Source organism: Rousettus aegyptiacus, unplaced genomic scaffold (assembly GCF_014176215.1).
Source record: "Rousettus aegyptiacus isolate mRouAeg1 unplaced genomic scaffold, mRouAeg1.p scaffold_m13_p_13, whole genome shotgun sequence".
In the NCBI taxonomy this organism is placed as follows: Eukaryota; Metazoa; Chordata; class Mammalia; order Chiroptera; family Pteropodidae; genus Rousettus; species Rousettus aegyptiacus.
Window position 1 is genome coordinate 13,112,681 of NW_023416288.1, and position 23,955 is coordinate 13,136,635.

Here is a 23,955-nt window from a genome sequence, read left to right on the forward strand (position 1 = left end):
CATGTATAATAGAAGTTTCACAAAACTAATTACTTTTACTATCTGTGACATACTCTGTTATTTATTTTATTCTTTCTTTTTGTAAAGAATGTTTACTGTGATGCATTAAATAATTTCATGACTCACTATTGGACCACAACCTACTGTTTGATAAATAAGTTTAGTGAGATATGAATTCTCAAAATATTTGCCTCAAAACTAGACTTTAATGACTAAACTTATCAAGGCCTCTTACACTATTCAACTTGCAAAATGCTGTCTTTTCAATTGTTTCTTCTCTAAACATCCATGAATATTCTAACAGCATTGTCTTTTATGGTAGTGTTTTCTGAGATTTTAAGAAATATCTAAAATCAGGGGCAGAATTATTTTTATCTTTTGAGTATAACCATTATCATTTATTAAATTTGGCTAACCTGAAGAGGAAAAATGAGACTGTATACACACACATACACACACAAATATGTATACACATATACACATATATACACACATATGTGTTTAAGATGTAAATACTTATAAACCAATATTAAACTCTTTTAATTTGGAAATACTAAATTTATTTTAGTTATCTGCAATGACCCTTACTGGAGATCCAACAGTACGCTGGGGTGACAAATCCTATAACTTGATATCCTTTTCTAATGGAGTATTTGGCTGTAATTGTGATGTAAGTAAACTACTGAAATTATTTTTTCCTTTCAATCTTTTAGGTTAATTTAATGGCAATAAACTACAATACTTATGCTGTGCTGTGGTAGTCCAAATAAATACTTCTTTTGTTTTATGGCATTATAATAAAAGGTTTAGTTATGAATTCTCAGTGAAAATATTGGACAAGTTATTTTCATCCGTAGAAAGGCTAATAGTTTGGTGTGAATCTGCAAAGTGGAATTCGCATGTATTTTTATGTGGTATAAGCTCTTTAAAATCTACAATTATCTGTTGGTTGAGAATTACACCCTATTTTAAAAGAGATTGATTGGATAACATATATGTTCTATGTACAGAGATATATATTTGGACATATTTCTAGATTTACCTAGTAATTTTATAACTATTTTCCTAAAATGACACATGATATTTGGAACATTATTTATTTACACTATGGATACTAAAATGTTTGGTACTTAATACCTTTTTTTACCTTCATTAGAAAGAAATTTGTTTCTATTCTGTTCTCATTTGGTCTTCCTCATTAGCTCTACCTTGCCATTTTCTGATGGACATTCAGGAGATTTATGAACCAAGAAAATTTAAAAATTAACCTAAGTCAGAGTTGCAATAGATACTTGTAATCTTGTAATGCTTTTCATAAAGTATATAATTGGTGTAAAACAGTATCAGGTAGATTTTTTGTTTGCTTTTGGTGGCTTTTCTCTAAAAACATTTAGTGACCAAAATACTAAAAAGACCTCTTACATTGATCTGGGTTCAATAGTTGTATTAATTAGTATTATTCAGTTTTAGGTAATAGAAATCCAAGTCAAACCGCCATTAGCTTAAAAAGGTATTTGTTGGCATAGGGGTGCAACTAACTTTGGGTAAGGCTGACTTCTAGTATCCAAATGCTTTCATTAGAAATTACTCCATTTTGGGGTACTACCTTACTATGTTTGGCTTTATCTTTAGGAGGCTACCCCATGTGGGTTTTGTATCCATAATCTCATATCTTCACAGCTTTCTTCATAGATTAGTGTTCTCCATGGCAATAACCAACTTCCTTCCCATACCACCCCCTGCCCACACACACACAGGGTTCCAGCAAAAGTCCTGGGAACAATGCTCATTGGTTGTGATTGGCATATGTGAATCATGTGCCCATTCCAGGGAATCAGGTGCTCTGATTCACCTGATCTGAGTTACATGCCAAACCTTGGGACCTATGGGGTAGAATTACTCATTCAAACCACCACAGAGATATGTGGTAGTTTCCATAGTTATTTTCACAGAAGAAGCCGGAGTAGTTGATGAGCAGGTAATAAAACTAGGTGTCTATGAAGAGCAGCTTATCAGAGTGAAAGGCTCCCATGAGTCATTTTGAAGATTTGTTATCTTTGCTCTTCCTGAAAGTGCACTGTTGACAAAATGTTTCTTGTTAATTACTTCAGTTTTCTTCAGTGTCTTATTTGATTTATTTTACTTCCTCAAACTGGTTTATGTCCTTACTGTTCCCTAGAAACTATCTTTTGCAAAGTAGCTGACTGCCCTTTGCCTTCACTTTTTCATTGACCTGTCTGCTGCAGTTCATTACCTTCTTTTTACTAATCTGACACTGTCTCTTTCCTCTTAACAGTCTTCTCCATCTGTCGATACTAAAACTGACCTTAATATTAGTCATACTTTCCCCCGTGCCTACTCTTTCCTGGTTTAGTAGTTTCATTGGCCATTTTTATATAGGTAGTTCGCAGTTAAAATTTTCAATTTTTTACCTATTATTCTCATTTTGAGAGTTTTGTTTCACCGTATATTAAATTGTTCAAACTGGATATTATATTGTTACATGAAGGTAAGTTGCTCTCATTGAGAACTCACTGTCTTGCTTTTCTTCCTCACTCCTAACCCCCCAAAAACCTCACACTACTTTGATTTTTACTAATACCACTAACATCCTGCTGTTTGCTCAAATTCAGGATGAAAATAATGATCTTTTCTATCTCTGAATAAAGGATATAGGTCCCATAATGAGCATATATCACAGCACAACTGAGTTGCTTTTCTGTAGTAAGTGTATGGACATGTTTTATGTGTATGCATTAACACCTATATATTTTAAAAATCAATTTGATTATCTCCACTTGATATGCTTTCAATTCAATGTAGGTTTCCCTTGTAACCTAAGATGATCACAGAAAATGAAGTTTAACCTATAAAACATCATTAGTAAAGTATATATACCATAAAGCTGTTCTTAATTCAGTGCCATGTTGCTGCTCTCTTCCTTTGGTGCTTGAATATTTACTTTTGTGATTATATTAACTGCATTTCTCTCTTGGGATTTAAAATCCTGGGGTTAACTAGTTTGCTGTATATAGGTTTTATTATAGAGCTTCATGAAGGGTACATAGGAAGCATAATAAACAGCTGTTAGAAGTAATAGCAGTTAATAATTATTGCTGTGTGCCAGGTTTTTTAGCAAGCACTTATAAGCATTATTAAAATAATTTTTCATAACAGCTGTATGAGAATAGGTATTATTATCCACACTAACAGATGAGGCAGTTTACTTGAATTAAGTAACGTCCTCATAGTTACACAGTTAGTAAGTGGTGGGTTTGGACTCAGAACCCAAAGTCCACATTTTAAAACAGTATGTTAAACATTCTATTTCCTAACTTATTTTTTAACTGATTATTAGCTTTCCACCAGGAGATGGGTAGGTAGAAGAGACACATTCTTCGGTCTTGCTCCTTCTTAGTGATTCCAGAAAAATAGTTCAAGATTAATACTGTTGTCTTAAATGAAATAATGTATATGATATCTGAAAATTCTTTGTAAAGCTAAAATGTACTATATAGTTGTGAGATGCAGTTAGAAAAGGGGTTCGTTAGTGACTCGTGATCCTGTTATGTTGTGCTGTTCCTAACAGGTGGGATGAGCTGCTCATGCATCTTGTATTGACCCCTCTCATGAGACTTTCCTGATGTTGTGGCTGCCACCCACTTGATAACAGTATGCACTGTGCTTCTAGGCTCTTTTGGGCCATGATATAGAGCACCAGAGCTGTGTAATGTTAGGGTGATATTTAAGACACCTAATTATTCCCTTTGAACCAGGAAGGCTGCGTTTTTATCTTAATCTCTCTTCTTTCTCCCCAAGGCTAGCAGCGTCATATTCAGTTCATAAATGTTAACTGTGTTTAATGTAAAGTGGTAGCAGTAACAGAAGAAAACCGTCTGATGTAATAATCATCAAAGGAACATGAAGAAAATAAGGCAAAAAGTTTGTCCTTAAAAATAAATGATGGAAAAATGTACTAGCTGCACTTCCTTTCTCTAAAAATAGCTGTCCAAACTATAACAACCTGCAACTCAGCCTATCTTTCCCACATTTCTTAAGCATTGAGAATTATTTCTGCCACATCTGCACACTTGTAGATGCATACCAAAAATCATTATGCTTTTTAATACTCATCTAGTGGCCTATTGTCTTTATCTAAAGAAGGTCATACTCATCCTTAGGTTAGCCTTCAGATAGTCTGCCCTCCCTGTCCACTTTTCCACAATGCTCTTACAATTCCAGAACATCTTAGCACTGCATACATACATACCCCTGCTTTGACTGCCAGTACTTCCGTACTTTATTACATACACATTGACACTGGAGGAAAAGTGAAAATAAAATATCGGATAAAGTATAAATTTGATAAAAAGTATTCAGAATCTTGTGTATTTTCATTTTAGCATGCTCCTTATGATGCAATGGTTATGGTAAAAATCAGCTACTATGTTGATGAGAAGATTTTTGAAAATGAAGGAAGGTGGAAGGTATGTTATAACAAATATTTTATCCCCTTTTTCCTCATATTTTTATAGATATAATTTTTAAGTTCTTCCCTACTTTCAGGGTTCAGAGAAAGTACGAGATATACCACTTCCTAAGGAGCTTGTTTTCACTGTGGATGAGAAAATATTAAATGACGTCAACCAAGCTAAAGCTCAGTTTCTCAAGCAGGTAGATTTTCACTTTTCTCTTAGATAGTGATGCTTTCTCTTAACTACTATACATAAAAATTTAGCTATCATCTAAGCATGACAGCATGAAACATTTTAAAATAATAGCTTTAATACCTTTATTTATGTCTGATAATTACTTTAATGCAAATGATAATTGATTATCTTTAGAGTATTTTCCTCAGGTCATATATTTCACTGTTCTCATTTAATTCTTTTCGTTAGGCATCTGATCTACAGATTGCGGTGTATTCCTTTACATCTTTTGGCAAAAAGCTAACCAAGAAGAAGAGGCTTCACCCTGATACGTTTATTCAGCTTGCACTTCAGCTGGCCTATTACAGACTTCATGGACGGTGAGGACTATTTAATTTCCACTTTCAGAATCTTGAACTCCAAGGGTATATCTTTATCATAGCTATTTTATCCTAACTCACAGTGTTTTTCCCTACTTTTTTCTCAATTGGCGCCATGTCCGAATTTGTACTTGTATCAACAATAACCAAACAATGGCAGGTTTCAATTTGTGACACTTTCATAGTCATTCTTTGTTTTTCATTACCTTAACACTTTTGAAGTATCTGCTCTCTTCTAAGAGGGGTTTGCACATTCTTTGGAATTCAGATCACTTGGTTTTCTTGCAGCCTAGTTTTCAGATGGAGTCATCAAAAAAGGTATGATTTTGTAGATTATCTAGTCTTTACTCATTTTTAGGATAGATAGTATATTGTGACTTTCTACATCCTAAGCAGAAGTGGAAGCTCCATGATCTTGCTTGTTTTAATCCAATCTGAGAATATCTATCTGTCTTTAAATGGGATGTTTAAATCATTTACATTTAATATAATTATCAGTAAGGTTGGGTGTAAGGCTACCATCTTGCTGTTTATTTTCTCTTTATCCCATCTATTTTTGTTCCTTTTTACCTTCTTTTGAATTCATAATTTTTTTAATTGTTCTATTTTATCTTTATTATCAGCTATATGGGTTTTTTTTTTAAATAAAACTAGCCATTTTAACCATTTTTAAGTATATAATCCAGTGGCATTCACTAATATTCACAGTATTGAACAAACATCACCACTATCTTTTTCTAAATTTTTTTCATGACCCCAAACAGAAACTATATGCATTAAGCAATAACTTCCCATTCCCCCTTCTGCCCCAGCCCCTGGTAACCTCTAATCTACTTTTGTCTGTCTAAATTTGCCTGTTCTGGATTTTTCCCATAAGTGGAATTATATAATATTTGTTATTTTGTGTATGCCTTATTTCACTTAGGTATGTTTTGAAATGTGGAAGTGAGAGTCCTTCACCTTTGGTCTTTTCAAGATTGTTTTGGCTATTCTGAGTCCCTTGAAATTTCATATGAATTTTACGATGGGTTTTTCATTTTTGCAAAAACATCATAGGATTTTGATAGAGATTACATTGTATCTGTAGATCACTTTAGGAAGCATTGTCATCTTAACAGGTCTGCCAGTTAAGATTCCAATCCATGAACATGGGGTCCTTTTCCATTTATTTATGTCTTTTAAATGTTCTTTTTGCAATGTTTTGTAGTTTTTGGTATATGAGTCTTTTCACCTCCTTGGTTAAATTTAATCCTGAGTATTGTATTTGATACTATTGTAAATGGAAATTTTTTCTTAATTTTCGTTTTAGCTTGTTCATTGCTAACGTATAGAAATTGATTTTTATGTATTGATTTTGTATTTTGATACTTTACCCAATTTATTAGCTGTAACAATTTTTTGTAGACTCTTTAGGGTTCTCTAAAGATCAGGTATCCATGAATAGAGATAGTTTTGCTTTTTCCTTTCCAATTTGGATATCTTTTATTTTTTTCCCCCTGACTAGAACTAGTACCATGTTGAACAGAAGTGGCAAAAGCAGGCATCCTTTCTTTTTCACTTAGGTGGAAAATTTTCAGTGTTTTGTGTTAACTATGGGTTTTTCGTAAATGCCATCATGTTGAGGAAATTCCCTTTTTTTTTTTGAGTGTTTTTATTGTAGAACTGTGTTGGGTTTTGTGAAATGCTTTTTCTGTATCAGTTGACATTATTATGTAGGTCTTTTTCTACATTCTGTTAATGTTATTGATCGTTGAAATACTCTTGCATTGCTGGGATAAATCCCGCTTGATGATGACGTATCATCCTTTAAACTGCTGAATTCAGTTTGCTGGTAATTTGTAGAGGATTTTTACATCTGTTTCATAAGGGATATTGGTCTATAGCATCTTTTGTTGTAGTATCTTTGACTAGTTTTGATATCAGGGTTATGGTAGCATCATTATAAGTGAGGAAGTATTCCCTCCTCTTCAGTTGTTGCTGTTGTTTTGTTTGTTTGTTTGTTTGGAAGAGTTTGAGAAGATTTGGTATTAATTTTTTAATTGTTAGAATTCATCAATGAAGCCATCTGGTCCAGGACTTTTCTTTATTGGGAGGTTTTTGAATACTGATTCATCTCCTTGTTATTGGCCCAGTCAGATTTTTGTTCTTGAGTCATATTTGATAGTTTGTATTTCTCAGAGTATGTCCATTTCATCTAGGGTATCCAATTTATTAGTATACAGTTGTTCATAGTATTATAATACTTTGTATTTCTGTAAAGTCAGGAATAAAGCTCTCTTTCATAACTAATTTTAGTCATCAGAGTCTTATCCTTTTTTTTCTTAGTGTAGCGAAAGGTTTTTCAATTTTGTGGATCTTTTCAAAGAACCAACTTTTGGTTCAGTTCACTTTCTGTTTTTTATTTCTGTATTGTGTTTATCTCCCCTCTATTTTCCTCCCTTTGCTAGCTTATGGTCTAATTTGTTCTTTTTTTAAAATTCTTTAAGGTGTGCAGTTAGTTTATTGATTTGTTATCTTCCTTCTTTTTAATGTAGGTATTTACAGCTATAAATTTTCCTCTGAACACTGCTTTCGCTTAATCCAAGAAGTTTTGGTGTGTTGTGTTTTCCTTTTCATTCATCTCAAACTATTTTCTAATTTCCCTTGTGATTTCCCCCTGACCAATTCGTTTTTTAAGAGTGTGTTTTAATTTCTTTATACTTGTAAATTTTCCAGTTTTCCTTCTATTATTGCTTTCTGGCTTCATTCCATTGTCATTGAAGAAGATACTTTGGTATGATTTCAGTCTTTTAAAATTTATTGAGGCTTATGCAGCCTAATATAAATTGACTTTTCCATGTGTATTTGAGAATTTTTATTTTGCTATTAGTGGCATATTCTATATATGTCTGTTAGATCTGGTTATTTATATAGTGTTCAGGTCCTGTTTTCTTATTGATCTTCTATCTACATGTTCTATCTATTATTGAAAATTGGATATTGAAGTCTCCAACTAGTATAGTAGAGCTGTCTAGTTCTCTTTTCAATTCTGTCAATATTTGCTTCATATATTTTAGGGTTCTGTTGTTTGGTGCATATATTTTTATAATTGTTATATCTTCTTAATTAAACCATTCAATATGTCTTGTTTTCCTCTTTTAATCTTTTAACTTAAAATCTACTTTGATAATAATATAGCCACTCCAACTCTTTTTGTTACTATTTTCATGGAATATTTTTTCATTCTTTTACTTCTAACCTCTTAATATCTTTGTCTCTAAAGTTAATTTCTTGTAGACAGCATATAGATGACCATGCTTTTATAATCCATTCTGCTAACATCTGAATTTGATTGAAGAGTTCAGTCTATTTACATTTAAAATAATTATTACTAAGGATAGATTTGCTTTTGCTATAGCTATATTTTCTGTACGTCTTACATGTTTGTTTCTTCCTCAACTTCTCCATTACTGCCCTTTTTTGTACTTAGTTGATTTTTTGTACTGTATCATTTTGATTTCCTTCTTTATCTCTATATTCTTTAGCTATATTCTTTGTGGTTACTTTGGAGATTACAGTTAACATCTTAAATTTATAGCAACTTGGTTTGAATAATACTAGCTTAGTTTCAGTAGTATACATTCAGCTTCTATACAATATGAACCACCCTCTTTATTTTGTTATTGTCACAGGTCCTATCTTTTTACATTATGTGCCCATTAACATAAATTTATGTAAGTGTTTTGTGCACTTGCTTTTAAGTTAAAAAATACTGTTAAATATGTTGCTCTGTCTCTTGTTTTCCTTATAAACTGGTATTTAGATCTAGAGACTTGAGAACAATAATCAGTTATTTTTATTATTTTTTACAACAAAGAATGAAATAGTCAATGTTACTAATTTTCTATTTTATCCTTTAAGAATGAGAGTGGGTTCAGTTGTTAGCCAACATCCATTATAAGTTTACTCTCTGAGTTTTTTACCTAATGTTTTAGTAACCATTGATGATTATTATCAAGATCTGTTATTCTGTTAGAGGTTGCAGAGTAGAGATAGTTTGTCATTCATTTTTATCACTTTTATTTTTAATGTTTTTTAAAGAATGTTATTTTAGTTCTATGTTATTTTAGTTTTATGTTTTTATTTGCACTTTCTTCACATTTTGAAAGGATGCTATTTTATTTCAGGAAAGACTGCCTTATAGAAACATGGAACAGAAGAGGCTCAATTACTCTGTTAGAGTCCTCTTAGGTCCCACATTCCAACCTTTTACTCTCACTCCATTTAATCTCTTTAACTCAATTCCAACTACCAAGAAAGTATGAGAGCTTTGTATCTAAAATTGTTATGTCATTCTCCAGCCCAGGAAAACAATTATCACTCTAGGGAACTTCTTAAATCATGCTCTTACTTAGTTCTACAGTCATTTATGTTTTATATAAAGGAACTAAAGGCTAAGGACTCTGTATTACCTATTGCTGTATGACAATTTACCCTAAAACTTAGTGGCTTAAAACAATAAACATCTTTTAGCATCTCACATTTTCCGTTGGTCAGGAATTCATTTGCAACTTAGCTGGGTGCTTCTGACTTTGGGTCTTTTGTAAGGTTGTTGTCAGGGTGTCAGCCAGGACTATGTTCTTATCTGAAGGTACTCCTCAGAGAGGAACGACTTCCAATCTCACTCACTAATAGTTATTAGTAGGGTTCAGTTCCTCCCAAGCTATTGTCTAAAGGCCTCCTTCAGATTCTTGCCATCTGGGCCTCTCCATAGGGCAGCTTTCATCATGGCAGCTGGCTTTTCTCAGAGTATCAAAGTAAGAAAGTGAGAGCAAGAGAGAGTTCTTTTTGCAACCTAATTTCAGAAGTGACATTTCATCACTTTGGTCATATTCTTTTTATTAGAAGTAAGTCACTAAGTTTATCCTCTACTCAAAAGTGAGGGATTATACCCAGGGCATAAAATAGCAGGAGGCAGGGATCACTGGGTGGCATCTTAGAGACCATCTACCACAGACTACAGTTTACTATATAAACTGACAGCAGCTAAGCCTTTGAAATGTTCCATATTATACCAGGCCCTGTGCACCAAAGTAATTTTTGCTCCTTGATTTTGAAAATGGCCTCTTTGTTATTGAATATTAACTGTAGTTAATATTGTAGAACTTAGTCTCTGACAAAACCAACTTTATTAAGTAAGCAAACTCTCTTTGTAATAACATTAGAGCATTTTCTTTCTTATGTTAAATTCTCTTATTCTCATTTTTTTCTTGTAGCCCTGGTTGCTGCTATGAAACAGCTATGACAAGATATTTTTATCATGGTCGTACAGAGACTGTGCGATCATGTACAATAGAAGCAGTCAGGTGGTGCCAGTCCATGCAGGATCCTTCTACCAGTGTGAGTATTTGAAAGAAAAAATTTACAGCATTTGTTTAATTGTTCTAAAGAACGTTGGCCCTTGAATAAGTAACTTCTTTATCTCAATCCCCTGGATCAGTAAAATACTTTCAGACATTCTTCTTTAAGTTTTCAAAAATTTTGTTCATTTTCCAGTTGACTATATAGTTGGAAAGAATAGGAAATTGGAAGCCCATTTGTATCATTTTCTAGGCAAAGTATCTTCAATACCTTGAGAATTTTGCTACTATTGATCTATATTTAGAATAACACCAGTAAAATACAGACTCTTCCAAAATACCTTTTAAAGGAAGCTTTTCTTAATGTGGTTGAACATTTTTGAAATTACAGATTCTTGTTTTCATGAATTAGTATCAGAACAGTTTTATACGTTTTATTTTATACCATTCTTTCAGAAGCATTTAGAAAACAGGGTAGTTCTTTCCCAGTGCTATTTTGGCATTGCATTTGTTTCTTTAGTTTTGATAGACATAGTTATGTACATGTCAATTTGTTTTCATGGAACTGCTTCAGTATCGTTTTTGTACAGCTATTCTCTAGTTTGAAATCATAGTTGCTTCTTTCTTTATACTTGTTAACGTCACTTCAGTGCTACCCACAAGTTTATGTTTTCTTGTACTGGGAAAGAAATAATCAAGGTACAGGGCATATAGGAAAAAAAGGTAGTGGAAGCAGGGAAAGACACAGAAGCTTGTGTCTCAAGGTCTTCCTAAAAACTTTTTCATTCCCAAATTACCCAAATCCTAATTACTTTGAGATCAGGTTTTTTTATTTATTTGGTTTCTGTACAGCTCGTTATTGAAGTATCTCTTGATTTTTAACACAGCTTTTTGAACAGCAGCAAAAGATGTTGCAAGCTTTTGCAAAACATAATAAAATGATGAAAGATTGTTCAACTGGAAAAGGTACTTCTTTGGAATTATTTTGACTTAAAAAAAAATTCTCAGGTTGAAAAATTTTTTCCAACTGCGGTTTTGGGGTTTCATTGCAGGATTTGATCGTCATCTTTTAGGTCTTTCACTCATAGCAAAAGAGGAAGGTCTTCCTGTTCCAGAACTCTTTAGAGATCCACTTTTCTCCAGAAGGTAATACATTGTAGTGCTTTATAACTTTACCAGTTTCTTTCTTCCTGAATGTTAAAAGCTCTTCAGAAACAATGTAAACATCTGTAGGCCTGGTATAATATCTTTTATTTGTGTTACACAGTGGAGGAGGTGGAAACTTTGTTCTTTCAACAAGTCTGATTGGTTATTTAAGAGTCCAAGGAATGGTGGTTCCCATGGTACACAATGGCTATGGATTCTTCTATCATATCAGAGAGGACAGGTGAGGCTGCTCTTTTTATTTTTACTGTGCTACAGAGTAAGAAAGCTATCACTTTTCTTGTTTGAATGTCTTTCCTACACTGTGATTCTTATTGTACTGTTATCTGTCACTTGCTAACGGGTAATTATTTTTACCACTAGATTTTAATGTGTATTTGTTTCTCTGTCCTGCTTTTGAGACTTTTGTCAAATTAGTCCTTTAGGTGTTTTGTGCAGAACACTGTTTAAGGTTGACTCAGCGATCATATCATCATCCTCCTCAAAAAACCAGTGTACATATTAGCATATTTGTTCTGTCCAAGGTATTTTATAGTAAGTTCAGGTAAAATTAGCCTGTAAATATGTAATGGTTCATGGAGTTATAGATAGCGCTCATGAGACCAAGATAAGAGGCTGGATGTATGTTTTTTAAAAAGTTTTACCAATTCAGATGCATTTCATTTGGGTTGTATGGGGTTTGACTTAAATGTGTAGCAAGAGTAAGAAAGAAAATGTTAACCTGGTAGGGGAAAAAGAGTACAAGATAATGTGGGATTGACAGAAAGGCATGGAAAAAGGTCCTCGTTCATGCAGTCTGACAGTATCTTCAGGAGTCTTTCAAAGCATGGGAGGTTTTATTATAGGAAAATAACAATAAAAAATAATAACAACAAAATGTTAAAAAATAAATAAATTTTAAAAATGTGGCTGCATTGAACACTGAATAAGAAGAGTGCAGGATTAGAGGCACTTCCAAAGGAATGTGAAAAATTGGAATGATAATATATGCATGACATATTTCAGTTTCTAATATATTGTTTTTATACTTTTCCCTTTTTAAAAAGTTTATAGTGTTATTTTTTCAAAATTTTATCGTCCTCTTTCATGCCAAGTGTGATAGTCTGTTATACCAGTAATGCTTGAATTTGTTGGCATCTAAATCCTTGGATTATATATTCCCATGATATTCAGTTTGTGTACATTAATATACAAATTAAAGGTTGAATGAGAAAGATTAAACATTAATCTTATCATTATTTCTCATAATAAAGGGTCAGAGGTCTAAAATTATTACCAAATACAGAGAATAAGTAAGCATTCTAATAGAGTCCCCGACAAGTCGAGGGTCCCATATTGCATGCAATAATAAATAGCCTGGCTCTGATTTTTTTAAAAAATACATTTTTAAGATCCTGGGGCAGAAGTTACATTCACTTATTCAGAAAGTATTTAATGAGAATTTATAGTGTGCCAAGGATTTAGGTACTAAGGACATAAGACAGATAAGATCCCCCCCCTCTTATGGAGTTTTACATTCTTTTTGAGGAAAAGGGAAAAAAGCAAACCCATAAGCAGGATAATTTCAAATACTGATGAATGCTGTGAAGGAAATAAGCAAGTTGATGTGGTAATAGAGACTAACTGGTAGGGGGATGGAACACTGCTTTTATATAGTGTGGTCAGGGAAGGTGTCTGAGAAGTGACAAGGAAGATAAGATGTTAAGGACGAGAAGGACTTAGTCAAATGAATATCCAAGAAAACAGCTCTCCAGAATCTGATTACTGCTTACTATGCCCAATGCTGCCACCCAAGCTGAGCCACTGTCTTCTCCCACTTAGGTTATTGCAACAGGTTCCTATGTGGTCTTCTTCCACCTTTCCTTCCCTACAGACCATTCTCTACACAACAGTCAAAATCCTCCAGGGACTTTTTTTTTTTCACTCACAGTAAAATTCAGAGTCCTCCTGTGAGATCCCACATGCTCTAGCTCTCACCTCGCTGACCTTAGCTCCTACAGCTCTCCTATTTCACTTTACCCCAGCCACACTGGACTTCTTGTACCTTGAACAGACCAAGCAAGTTCCCTCCTCAAGGCATTCACAGTCACGATTTTTTTTGGCCTAGTATTCTCTTCCTTGAGACATATGTAAGAAGCATTCCCTTTAGACAGATATTTGGTGCCACCTGAGAAGCCTTCCCTGACCATTTAAAATAGCACTTCCTACTTCCTCGCACATACCTGCTACATTTTAACACTTGAAACTACCCAATGCGTGTGTGTGTGTGTGTGTGTGAATGTTGTGTGTCATTTATCTCCCTTCCTAGATTATAAGCCCACAAGCCCTGTAACTCCCTCATAAATGCGGTACACTCAGTAAGTGTTTTCACAATGATATTGTTGTGGGACATAAGTATACAAGTCCTGGCGGAAGGAGGAGCTTGGCATTTATGAGGAAAAGACGAAGGCAGTATGGCTATAAATTAGCAATTGAGTGGGAGGGTGGTAGAAACAGTTGAAGAGAGGTAGTCAAGAACTAAATCCCGTAGGGCAGTATTTTCAACCCTGAGTGCCCATTAGAATCATCTGCAGAGCTTTAAAAGTAATGCTTCTTTAGATACCGATTTGTTGGGGTGGTCAGTTGATGTAGGGCCTTGTAACATGATAGGGAGTTTGGATTTTCCCCTAAGAATAATAGGAAACGTTTATCCAGTTTTACGCATGAATGTTACCTGTTTTATTTAGATGTAAAAAGGACCATAGGCTGCTATACAGAATATAAATTAGGTAGACAGTAATATGGGCAAGAATGAGATGAGAGAAATCAGGAAGCATGGATGATAAGTTGAACAAGGCAGCTGTAATTAAGTGGAGATAAGTGGAGGGATTCAAGATATATTTTGGAGATAGAACCAATAGGACTTACTGACAGCTTGCTGATTCTGATGGTGGCATTTACTGGGATGGAGAAAATTAGGGGAGAAATTGGTTTGGAGACATGGTAGGGTATAACTAAGAATTCTGTTTTGTACATGTTGACTTAGAGATTTCTGCTAATTCAGGAATTTATTATTTATATACAGGACAATTTGTCAGTAGGCAGTTGGATATACAAGCATGGAGCTCAGAAAAGAGGTCAGGGCTAGAGGTGTACATTTATGAGTCATTACTATGAATACACCCAAAATAATTTTCCAATGAAATGCATGGAAATGGTTTGGAAGGAATTTTTCATTCATTGTTAATTGTGAAAGTTGTATAACTTAGGAGATATTGGTTTATTTTTGAAATAGCATTTTATTTTAAATATACTACATGCTCATAAAAAATTTGTAAAATATCAAAAAATTTAGATCATATTATAAATATTTTAGTGTTCTTTTTGTGAATTCATTCTCACTTTTTATTTCAAGCAATTCCCAGTGCTATTAAATATGCTTTGAGGTATCTTAATGGTTGAATAATGTCTAAAGGATTTATATAATTTAACCTCTTACCTACTATTTCCAGTTTTTCATTATTACAAATAATGATAACATATCCTTTTTTATTTCACCACATCATTTCCAACTCTAAGCATTATAAAACATTCTTTACCAATTTATAGGCAAAAATAACAATTTCTTATGAAGTAAAACATTTTTTTGTTACTGGCATCTGTGTATATTATGAAAGTACTTATTTCCTTCTATAATTTAGAAAGATTACTGATTTTTTTTAATTAACACTTAAATAGCAATTGTTCATCTTTGCAAAGAAATATATTTAGATGTATTTGAGACTTATATGCATAGTGTAGCTAGAAATTAACTAGTGATATGAATCACTAAGTGTAAAGAAGGCAAGACTTTTGTAGGTCCCTGTATATCTTTCAGCAAATATGATCGACTCAAACAGTTTCATCATTGTATAATGAGACAGAGCATGGTCATCCACAAACTTTATATCACACAACATTTTGGTTTTAACTTGAGCTTAATGTATGTTTTGCTATAGAAAATTTGAGTGTCTAAGAAAGGAGAAGGCTAGGTCCAAGAGAGCTAGTAGCCCAGTTTCTGCTCTGAGCCCACTGGAAGCCAGGTTTCTTTCCTATTTCCTTCAGTTTACAGGGCCATTTTTATCACCCGCCAGACGGGATTTCTTCATCAGGACCTGGAAGGAGATAGTTCCAAGAGAGTTTCTCTCTGGATTTTCTAGAAATAGCTTTTTCTCCACTTATATTTCTTTATTTTATTATTATTATTTTTTACTTTTCAAGTACTATATTCTTCTTTAACCCTTTTCCCATTTAGAAGAAGAAAATATAGCTTGCTGCCAGTGTTAATTTTACATAAACACACTCTTTGAGGCTGACCCAAATCTGTCTGGTTTTCAATGTGAAAATAAAATATAAAAATTATTCTTAGAGTTATTTCTAAACGGAACCTGTCTCTAATCCTAATGTAACAGAAATGTATACATAAATCGGATTCATCAAATGAATCTTTGGCTAACAACTGTTCGAAAACAAAGTTAACATCACATGTAGGAATGCTGCATTTTCTAGGACTTGACATCTTTAGCAACCGAGAATTACTATGTTTTGTAAATGGAAATATCACTACTAAAATCAGAATGCTATAATAGAATGATGTCATTTATTTCCAAAGACTATGGATATACCGGGAGTGAATTGAAAATAATGAAAGTGAGATAGTTCATGGCAGATTTGAGGGGTAAGGTTAGGACTGTAATCCATGAGTTATCTCGGGGTAAACGCTGCAGCCACAAGTGCCACCAGCGAGTATACTCTGGGCAAATGGGAAATGGGTTAAAAGTAGTTCCAACTTTCATTGCAAACAGTGACATGAATTCATATTCCACCTTATTCCATTCAGAGCACCTTAGGAGGGTGTTTTTTAGGAAGAGTTGTGTTTAATACAGTAATACCTTATTCCAGAGCACTCTTGAACTCTGGCTAGTTTTATTGTTCCCTGTTGTCCTTAGTCTCTAGTCATAGTAAATTAGGCGTTCCTAGCATTATATATAATTGCGGGTTTACTTTCCATTGTGTCAGGTTACATTGATCTTATGTCAACAAGAATTCATGTTTCATATATGAACAGCCAAATGGAATAAAGGTCATGGGTGTAGTCACTATCACCATCTGGAGTCTTTTTGCATTGTGATTTTTGCATAGTACTTAATCACTTATTATTTCTGCTTTACAGGTTTGTCGTGGCCTGTTCAGCCTGGAAATCATGTCCGGAGACTGATGCAAAAAAGCTAGTTCAGCTGACTTTCCATGCTTTCCATGACATGATGCAGCTGATGAACATCCCTAATCTTTAGAGATTAAACATTACACACTTAACCAAAATATCTTTTAAACTGGGTGCTGGGAGTAGGGCGGTGAGGTGAGATAGGAAGGGATATTGACTTGAAGGAAACCTGTTAAATGTAGAGATTAGTAGAATCGCGCTCTCTAAATTTACTCTGACATAGAAAGTAGAAATATATTTAAGCTTCCTTCAATGCAGCAGCAATGCAAATTATGACATAATGAATATAGAACTATGCAAAGTTTAAGATAAGCCTCAACGATGCAGATCCACAACTTTTAACAACGCAGGTCTTACTCTAACTTTTCAATACAGTTTTGTACCTGTATAGTTTATAAATTCTCTCTCAACGTCATTGTAGAACCTGTCTTTCAAGCACTTTAACATTTTTCTAGTTGCGTGAATTACGTGATTAGATGCTAATTTCTCTGAAATCAATGTCTTCCACTTTCTCTACAGGCATACAACCCTACTATGTTTGGAAAAGACTACTACAATTTAATGGTTATCTTAAAAAAAAAAAAAAACAAAAACAAAAAACAAAAGTAGAGCCTGTCAGAAGAATTAGATTGTAGTAGAGAGGTTTATACCGGTGCTCTGACACACAGGAAAAAGAAACCCTAACAAAATGCATCATAGTATATTGTAATTAGTATTGTGAATAAAAAATTAAAGCACTTATATTTAAAATTAGTTGTCAATGACTTTGAAATGATTAAATATGAACTATCAGATTCTCAGGATTTTACAGTTCTTCTCTGTTCGATTTTGTAGTTTCTACCACAAAATCATATATTGTTTTCAAATAAGTGATTCATTCCTGTTTGACCTTATACTTTCTGATCTAACTTATGTATTGTTATATAATAAACTGCCCCAAACTTCCTGTCTTTGAACAATTTATTATTTCTCATGATTGTGTATGTTGACTGCCCATTTGGATGGTTCCACTGTTGTGAGTTGTTTAAGCAGCTGCACTGTAGCTGGTAAGTTCAGATGGCTTCACATACTGCCTGGAGACTTGGTGGCTGGGACTCTCCACGTGTATCTGATCATTTGGTATTTTAGCCTGGACTTCTGTACTTGGCAGAGGGAGTGTTCTAAGAGGGAAAGGTAGACATAGACAGAGGCTGAGGCTCTGAAGTCACATTGAAGTTACATGATGTCACTTTTGCTTTCTCTTGGTTAAAACAAGTTACAAGGGCAGTCCAGATTTAAGAGATGTTGTGGAGGGAAACTCATCTTTTGATAAGAGCAGCAAAGTCATGTTGTAAATAACTAAATGTAAATGAGTGGGCGTAAGAAGGAACATGATTAACTGGGGGCTATTTTTGTAGCAATCTACCACATAAAGATTACAACATAGTGTACTGGTTATAGATGTCCTTTCTGTTGTTCTACATTTTCATATGTTTTGAATTTGATAAGACTGGTTTACTTTTTGGTGAAAAGAGTTGGTTTCTATGGCATTTGACATATCCTTAACAGTTACTATAGAATAGGAAGATGAAATCTGAACTACAGACCCTTTTCCTCACTAGTATAGTTTTGTAGACTAAATTGCCAGGCCCTTTGGAATCATTTGGTTGTTTTTAAATAATATCTAAAGACTTGGGCATTTCGTAAACTGATTACCTCCTGCAGAAAAACATCTTTTTGCTCTTGCTTTAACACGCTTCCTTGTATTGCCTGAAGTTAAAAAGTCACTTGCAAAACTTTTTAGAGAGAGATGGCTGGGCCTCAGTCCTGACCTACTGAGTCAGACTTTCCAGGGGCAGATGCCTCATGATCCTCATCAGGTAAGTTTGGGAACAACTACAGAAGAGTAGATTGAACTCACCTTCAGTCACTGTGCTAATGTACCCCTTGCCCCATTATCTTGGTTAATCTGAAATTTAGTCTGATAGACCTGGTCACATTTGAAACTTTTTTTGGTAATACGTGGTTTATTACAGATCGAAGAACTTGGTTTGAATAGTTTACTGACCTAAACAAGATGTCACAGCAATGAGAACTAATATTGCTGCAGTAAATTATGGGGAAAAAATGCTTCAGTGTGATTAGTTTCCAAATGCTGCCTAGAATATTTTTTTTCTTCATTTAAACATATTTCTTTCTTGTTAGAGTGGATTCATGTTCTGAAAACAGTTGGAATTTGTAAAAAAAAAAAATGCAGTTGCTATGTAAATAGCATTTTATCGTTGATATTTCCAGTGATACAAATTGCACTGAGATAATGTGTAATTTTTGTGTTTTAAACATTTTTTAAAGAAATATGTCTCTGTTGCTTTATGAAACGAATGTATTCCTTCAGAGTTGCCTTGTATAAGGAAACTTTCGTTTTCTCTTTGGACTTTGATGATAAAGCTGGGGACAGTCACTTTTAAAAACTTTAATTCCTCCAATAGAATAATTTGGAAACCTACCAAGGGAGAGAATACACTTTTTAACAATTTATTTTCCCTTTGTACTTAGGAAAATTGTTTGCAAAACATCCTGTCATCTACAACTATTCGGGACCATAAGAATTTTCCCTACGTCTGTAACTTCTGTTCTCCAGCTTCATATACCTGAACTTCGCTCTTCTTTCTCTGGATATTTCTGATAACTCAGGAAAAGCCAGGTGATTTTCATCAAGAAAGATGTCATTTTTAACTGAAATTTTAAATGCTGTAGTATCAAACCCCAAACTGGATATTCTAAATTGGTCTGATGTAAGATGTACCTTTATTTTTTGATGACTTAAACTTTTTTTTTTTACAAGTCTGCAAAAGCTATAGAATGATTTGAGTTTCTTTTTAAGACATACTATAACAAGAGTTTATAAGTTCTGGGTGCCAGCCTGGACAGTGACCATGGAAAAATAGATGCCTTTCTGCGCCAGCAGCTGTTGATGTGTGCCGTGCTCCTTGATTTTGCCATTCTGAAACACCACTATTAAGTCTGCATTCTGGATGGTGGACAGGCGGTGAGCGATCACAATGCAGGTGCGGCCTTCTCTGGCTTTGTCCAGGGCTTCTTGGACAATCTATTGATAAATCGGAACAGAAGCCTTATCTTAAAAAATTGTATATATAAATTTTAACGTGAAGGGAAATTAAACATTTTTATCATTTAAGCAAGAAAATTTATTTTTTGTTTATCTCTGAATCTTTGGCTTTATGCATTGTATTTATATAACTTGACGTAGTTATGTTTTTAGTTATAATAAAAAGATTCTCACTGTAAATAATCTTCACAAATATTTAAAATTTCTAAAAGTAGCACATGATTATTTTAGAAAAGTTGAAAAATACCATAAGGGATAAAATATTCTACCTCAAAATAACCACTGTCTAAATTTTTATTTACTTTTTTCTTTGCTTACATTTTTTTTCATGGTTAACAGCACAAAAACTTCTATTTTACAAATTAAATGGAACATGAGATGGGAGGCCATACTTTTTCACTCTCAGTATCCAGAGCTGACGTAGCTTCATCCAGGAGCAGGATTCGAGGTTGTCTGATGAGGGCTCGGGCAATAGCAATCCTCTGTTTCTGACCTCCTGAAAGCTGAGTTCCCTTATCTCCCACTCTCGTTTCATATTTCTGCAAGTTGCCATTAATAAAATTAATAAAGTTCTAACTCCAAATACTAATGCTATATCAAATAAACTTATACTTAACATTTGATAGTTCCATGTATAAGGAAAAAATATTTGGAATCAGAAAGTTTCTATAACACTTACATAGGCATTCATTTAATGTTTTCCATTTAACAGAATGTTCATTTTCAAAATCAAAATAGAAAACTAGTGATTTCAGATCTCAACGTTATTCTGCAACAAATTCTCAAATTCCTACCATTACCATATGTCAATTGATCTAATGTCACTGGAGTACTAAAAAGGTTAAATGTTAGTTTAAGCTTTAAATTTTTTTTTTAAATTTGCTATATACATATGACCCACTAGAGCCTACTTTATTCTCTTAAACACATTTATTCACCTAAACGTTATTAAGTATCTCTTATGCTCAGAACTATGGGCTGTACAAAAATGAATTCAACTTTGTTCCTACCCTGAAGGAATTTATAATGTAAAGATAAAAAATACATATATAGCATTCACTATAAGGTCAAGAAAGTACCAAATAAGCAGTATACACAACATGCTATGAAAGATAAAAGGGAAATAGAAATTGTGGAGATAAGGTGGGAGAAAGAAGAAAGAGGAGATAAATTAGATACCTTTGTAGAGAAGTTGGGAAGCTAGATATTGAGAGAACATTCTAAGCCAAAACATAGAATGAATAAAAATACAAATTGAGTCAGTTCAGTTTAGAATGAACTGAATTCAGTATATATATATCATGTGAACATCCTAAAGTCCAATGTCAGTTCAAGCCGAAGCTTTAAAGTTTTTTCCATTTCCAGTTAAGTCTAATACTTGATTGAAGTCAATGACTATATATATGTTAATGATCGATAAGGCTAACCAACATGGAGGGTTTTAAATTTTGTGACTTTGATTTCTAATCATAGCACAATATATCAGTAAAAATTTAAGCTGTATTTCAGTTTAATCTAGTGGAACCATAGATGCTAGATAAGTGCTACAAAATGAATGATCTCTGCCTTCAGTTTTAGGGATCTCAAGTCACTGTTCCAGGGCCACTCATATTTACCAGTTACTGAAGAAAATTGTTTCATTGAACTCTTACCTTAGATATTTTTCAAATCCATATTGACTTCACAGCACTTTGGCTACAGTCATAGCAGCTACAATGAGGTGATGGGGAGTGTTGGGGACCATGGAAAGGAGAGTATGTGTCCTCTCCAAAGGAATACAATGAATCATTAAAACAACCTTATACCAAAATTAACTCAAAATGGAGCACGGACATAAATGTAAAGTGTAAAACCATAAAACTTTTAGAAAAAAAAAAAATCTTTTAAGACCTGGCACTAGACGAGGAATTCTTAGACTTGACACCAAAAGCACAATCTATAAAAAGAAAATTGATAAATTGTACTTCATCAAAATTAAAAATTTCGGCTCTGCAAAACACCCTGTTAAAAGATGAAAAAAGGCAACAGACTATGAGAAAATATTTGCAAACTATATATCTGACAGGACTAGTAACTAGAGTATATAAAAATCTGTCAAAGCAACAGCAAAAACAAATTCAAACAGAAAATTGGCACAAGACATGAAGAGACATCTAACCAAAGAGGAAATATAGATGGAAAATAAGTATATAAAAAGATGTTCAACATCATTTATCAATTGGAAGTACAAATTAAAACTACAATGAGCTATTACTATATGCCTATCACAATGGCAAAAAAAAAAAAAAATAGAGACTGGCAAATACTGGCAAAGATACAGAGAGACTATCACTTTTACTTGCTGGTAGAAATGTAAAATGGCACAGCCACTTTAGAAAATAGTTTAGCAGCTTCTTATAAAATTAAACATGCAATCACCATACAGCCAAACAACTGCACCCTGGGCATGTATCCCAGAGAAATAAAAACAGGTTCACACTAAAACTGGGACATAAAAATTTATAGCAGTTTTGTTCTTAGTAGCCCCAAATTGGGAACAACCTAGGTATACTTCAACAAGTGAATGGTTAAAAATGTTTATATAACATTTTTAAAATAGAAAATTGCAGAAATGGAGAATAGTGGTTGCCTGAGGTTGCGGGGGAGTGAAGGCGAGAAGGGGAGTGTGGCTTTAAAAGGGTAACATGAGAGATCTTTGTGGGGACAGAAATGTTTTGTACCTTGACCGCGATAGTGAATACATGAATCTACACATGCAATAAAATTGTGTAGCCCTAAATACACTCATATACAAATGCATACAAGTAAAACAGGAAATCTGACATCAGTAGATTGTGTCCACATCAATATCATCGTCGTAGTTTTGCAAGATGTCATTGGAGGAAACTAGGTAAATGGTACATAAAATCTCTATTCCTTACAACTGCATGTGAATCTATAATTATCTCAAAATAAAGTGTTTAATTAAAAAAAAGTACCATAAACCAAACATTCCGAATGCAACCCCAAAATCACCAGTTTGCAACCTGAGATACGTTGCATTGACTTAGTATCGCCTTATTTGCTTCTCACTACATTTGTATGAGATAGGACTTAAGAAAAGTTGGTATCATGGATTCAGTGTCTTATCCAAGGTCGCAGTGCTAGTAAACAGATACATTCCATTACAAGACTTCGTCAGAGTATGACTTCAGGAACTGCTTTGGGGAGAAAAACTGTATAGTTGATTCTGATTTCATCCTAAGAAATAAGCAGTTAACTTACATGGGGTAAGGTCTCAATGAAAGGATGTATGTTGGCTGCTTTGGCTGCATTCACAATTTCATCCCGTGATACAACCCGGCTATTGTCTCCATAAGCAATATTCTCAGCAATGCTGCAGTCAAACAGAACAGGCTCCTGGGACACAATTCCGAGCTGGGCTCTGAGCCACTGGATGTTGAGTTTCTTTGCTTCTTTACCATCTAAGAGCTGAAAACCAAAGTCCACAAACTATAAGAAGGGCTTAAAAAGGAAAAAAAAAAGAAAGAAAAACTAAGCAGTAACTTACTAGATTAACTATTTGGAGGATTTTGTTGCATTTGGGCATCAGTAGTTGGTGAAATAGCAAGCCTCACAGCCTGTAAGCACTTATACTGCTGCAGGGCAACATAGCCAACAAAATAATCTTTATGTTGATTAGGCCATCCCTTTCTTGGTCTAACTGACACAAAATGGTAGCATGTTTGGCCCTGTCTTTCCACATTCCTCTCTGTCCTTACCTACCCCTTGCCAGGTAAGTATACCACCTCTGCCTTCCTGTAATTAGTTATCCTACTCACATCTGCTGTCCTCTGAATGGTTCTAATTTTTCATCGTGACTTTATCCCTCTCCTGCAGGCACATCAGAACAAAAGGCAGATCAGTAGCACAGCCTAGATTTTGAAAGTTGGTTATTTCATATCCACCTCTACCTCTCCCCTGAAAACTACCAGCCTAAACTTTTCTCTTTTTCACAGCACTAAGGGAAAAAATTCAATAGAAAGTTAACAAGGTCAAAGGGCAGTGTCTTTGGGAGAATGGTTTTGTTGGT

The 23,955-nt window shown here is 33.9% G+C and overlaps 2 protein-coding genes across 8 annotated transcripts in view; one reads left to right on the plus strand and one right to left on the minus strand.

Annotated features, from left to right (window-relative positions):
* The window catches only part of CROT (carnitine O-octanoyltransferase), a 39,404-nt gene extending 21,684 nt beyond the window's left edge, over window positions 1–17,720 (plus strand). For all 3 annotated transcript variants that reach the window (XM_016148019.2, XM_036230312.1, XM_036230311.1), the window contains exons 10-18: window positions 569–670; window positions 4,404–4,487; window positions 4,567–4,674; window positions 4,899–5,029; window positions 10,285–10,408; window positions 11,256–11,334; window positions 11,421–11,514; window positions 11,636–11,755; window positions 16,724–17,720. In XM_016148019.2, the coding sequence (XP_016003505.1) occupies window positions 569–670; window positions 4,404–4,487; window positions 4,567–4,674; window positions 4,899–5,029; window positions 10,285–10,408; window positions 11,256–11,334; window positions 11,421–11,514; window positions 11,636–11,755; window positions 16,724–16,844 (963 nt within the window). In that variant the 3' untranslated portion in view covers window positions 16,845–17,720. The remainder of the gene's footprint in view (window positions 1–568; window positions 671–4,403; window positions 4,488–4,566; window positions 4,675–4,898; window positions 5,030–10,284; window positions 10,409–11,255; window positions 11,335–11,420; window positions 11,515–11,635; window positions 11,756–16,723) is intronic.
* Window positions 17,721–19,542: 1,822 nt separating this feature from the next.
* The window catches only part of ABCB4 (ATP binding cassette subfamily B member 4), a 71,162-nt gene continuing 66,749 nt past the window's right edge, over window positions 19,543–23,955 (minus strand). For all 5 annotated transcript variants that reach the window (XM_016148012.2, XM_016148011.2, XM_016148013.2 and 2 more), the window contains 3 exons: window positions 23,148–23,354; window positions 20,276–20,422; window positions 19,543–19,862 (listed from right to left, as the gene is read on the minus strand). In XM_016148012.2, the coding sequence (XP_016003498.2) occupies window positions 19,656–19,862; window positions 20,276–20,422; window positions 23,148–23,354 (561 nt within the window). In that variant the 3' untranslated portion in view covers window positions 19,543–19,655. The remainder of the gene's footprint in view (window positions 19,863–20,275; window positions 20,423–23,147; window positions 23,355–23,955) is intronic.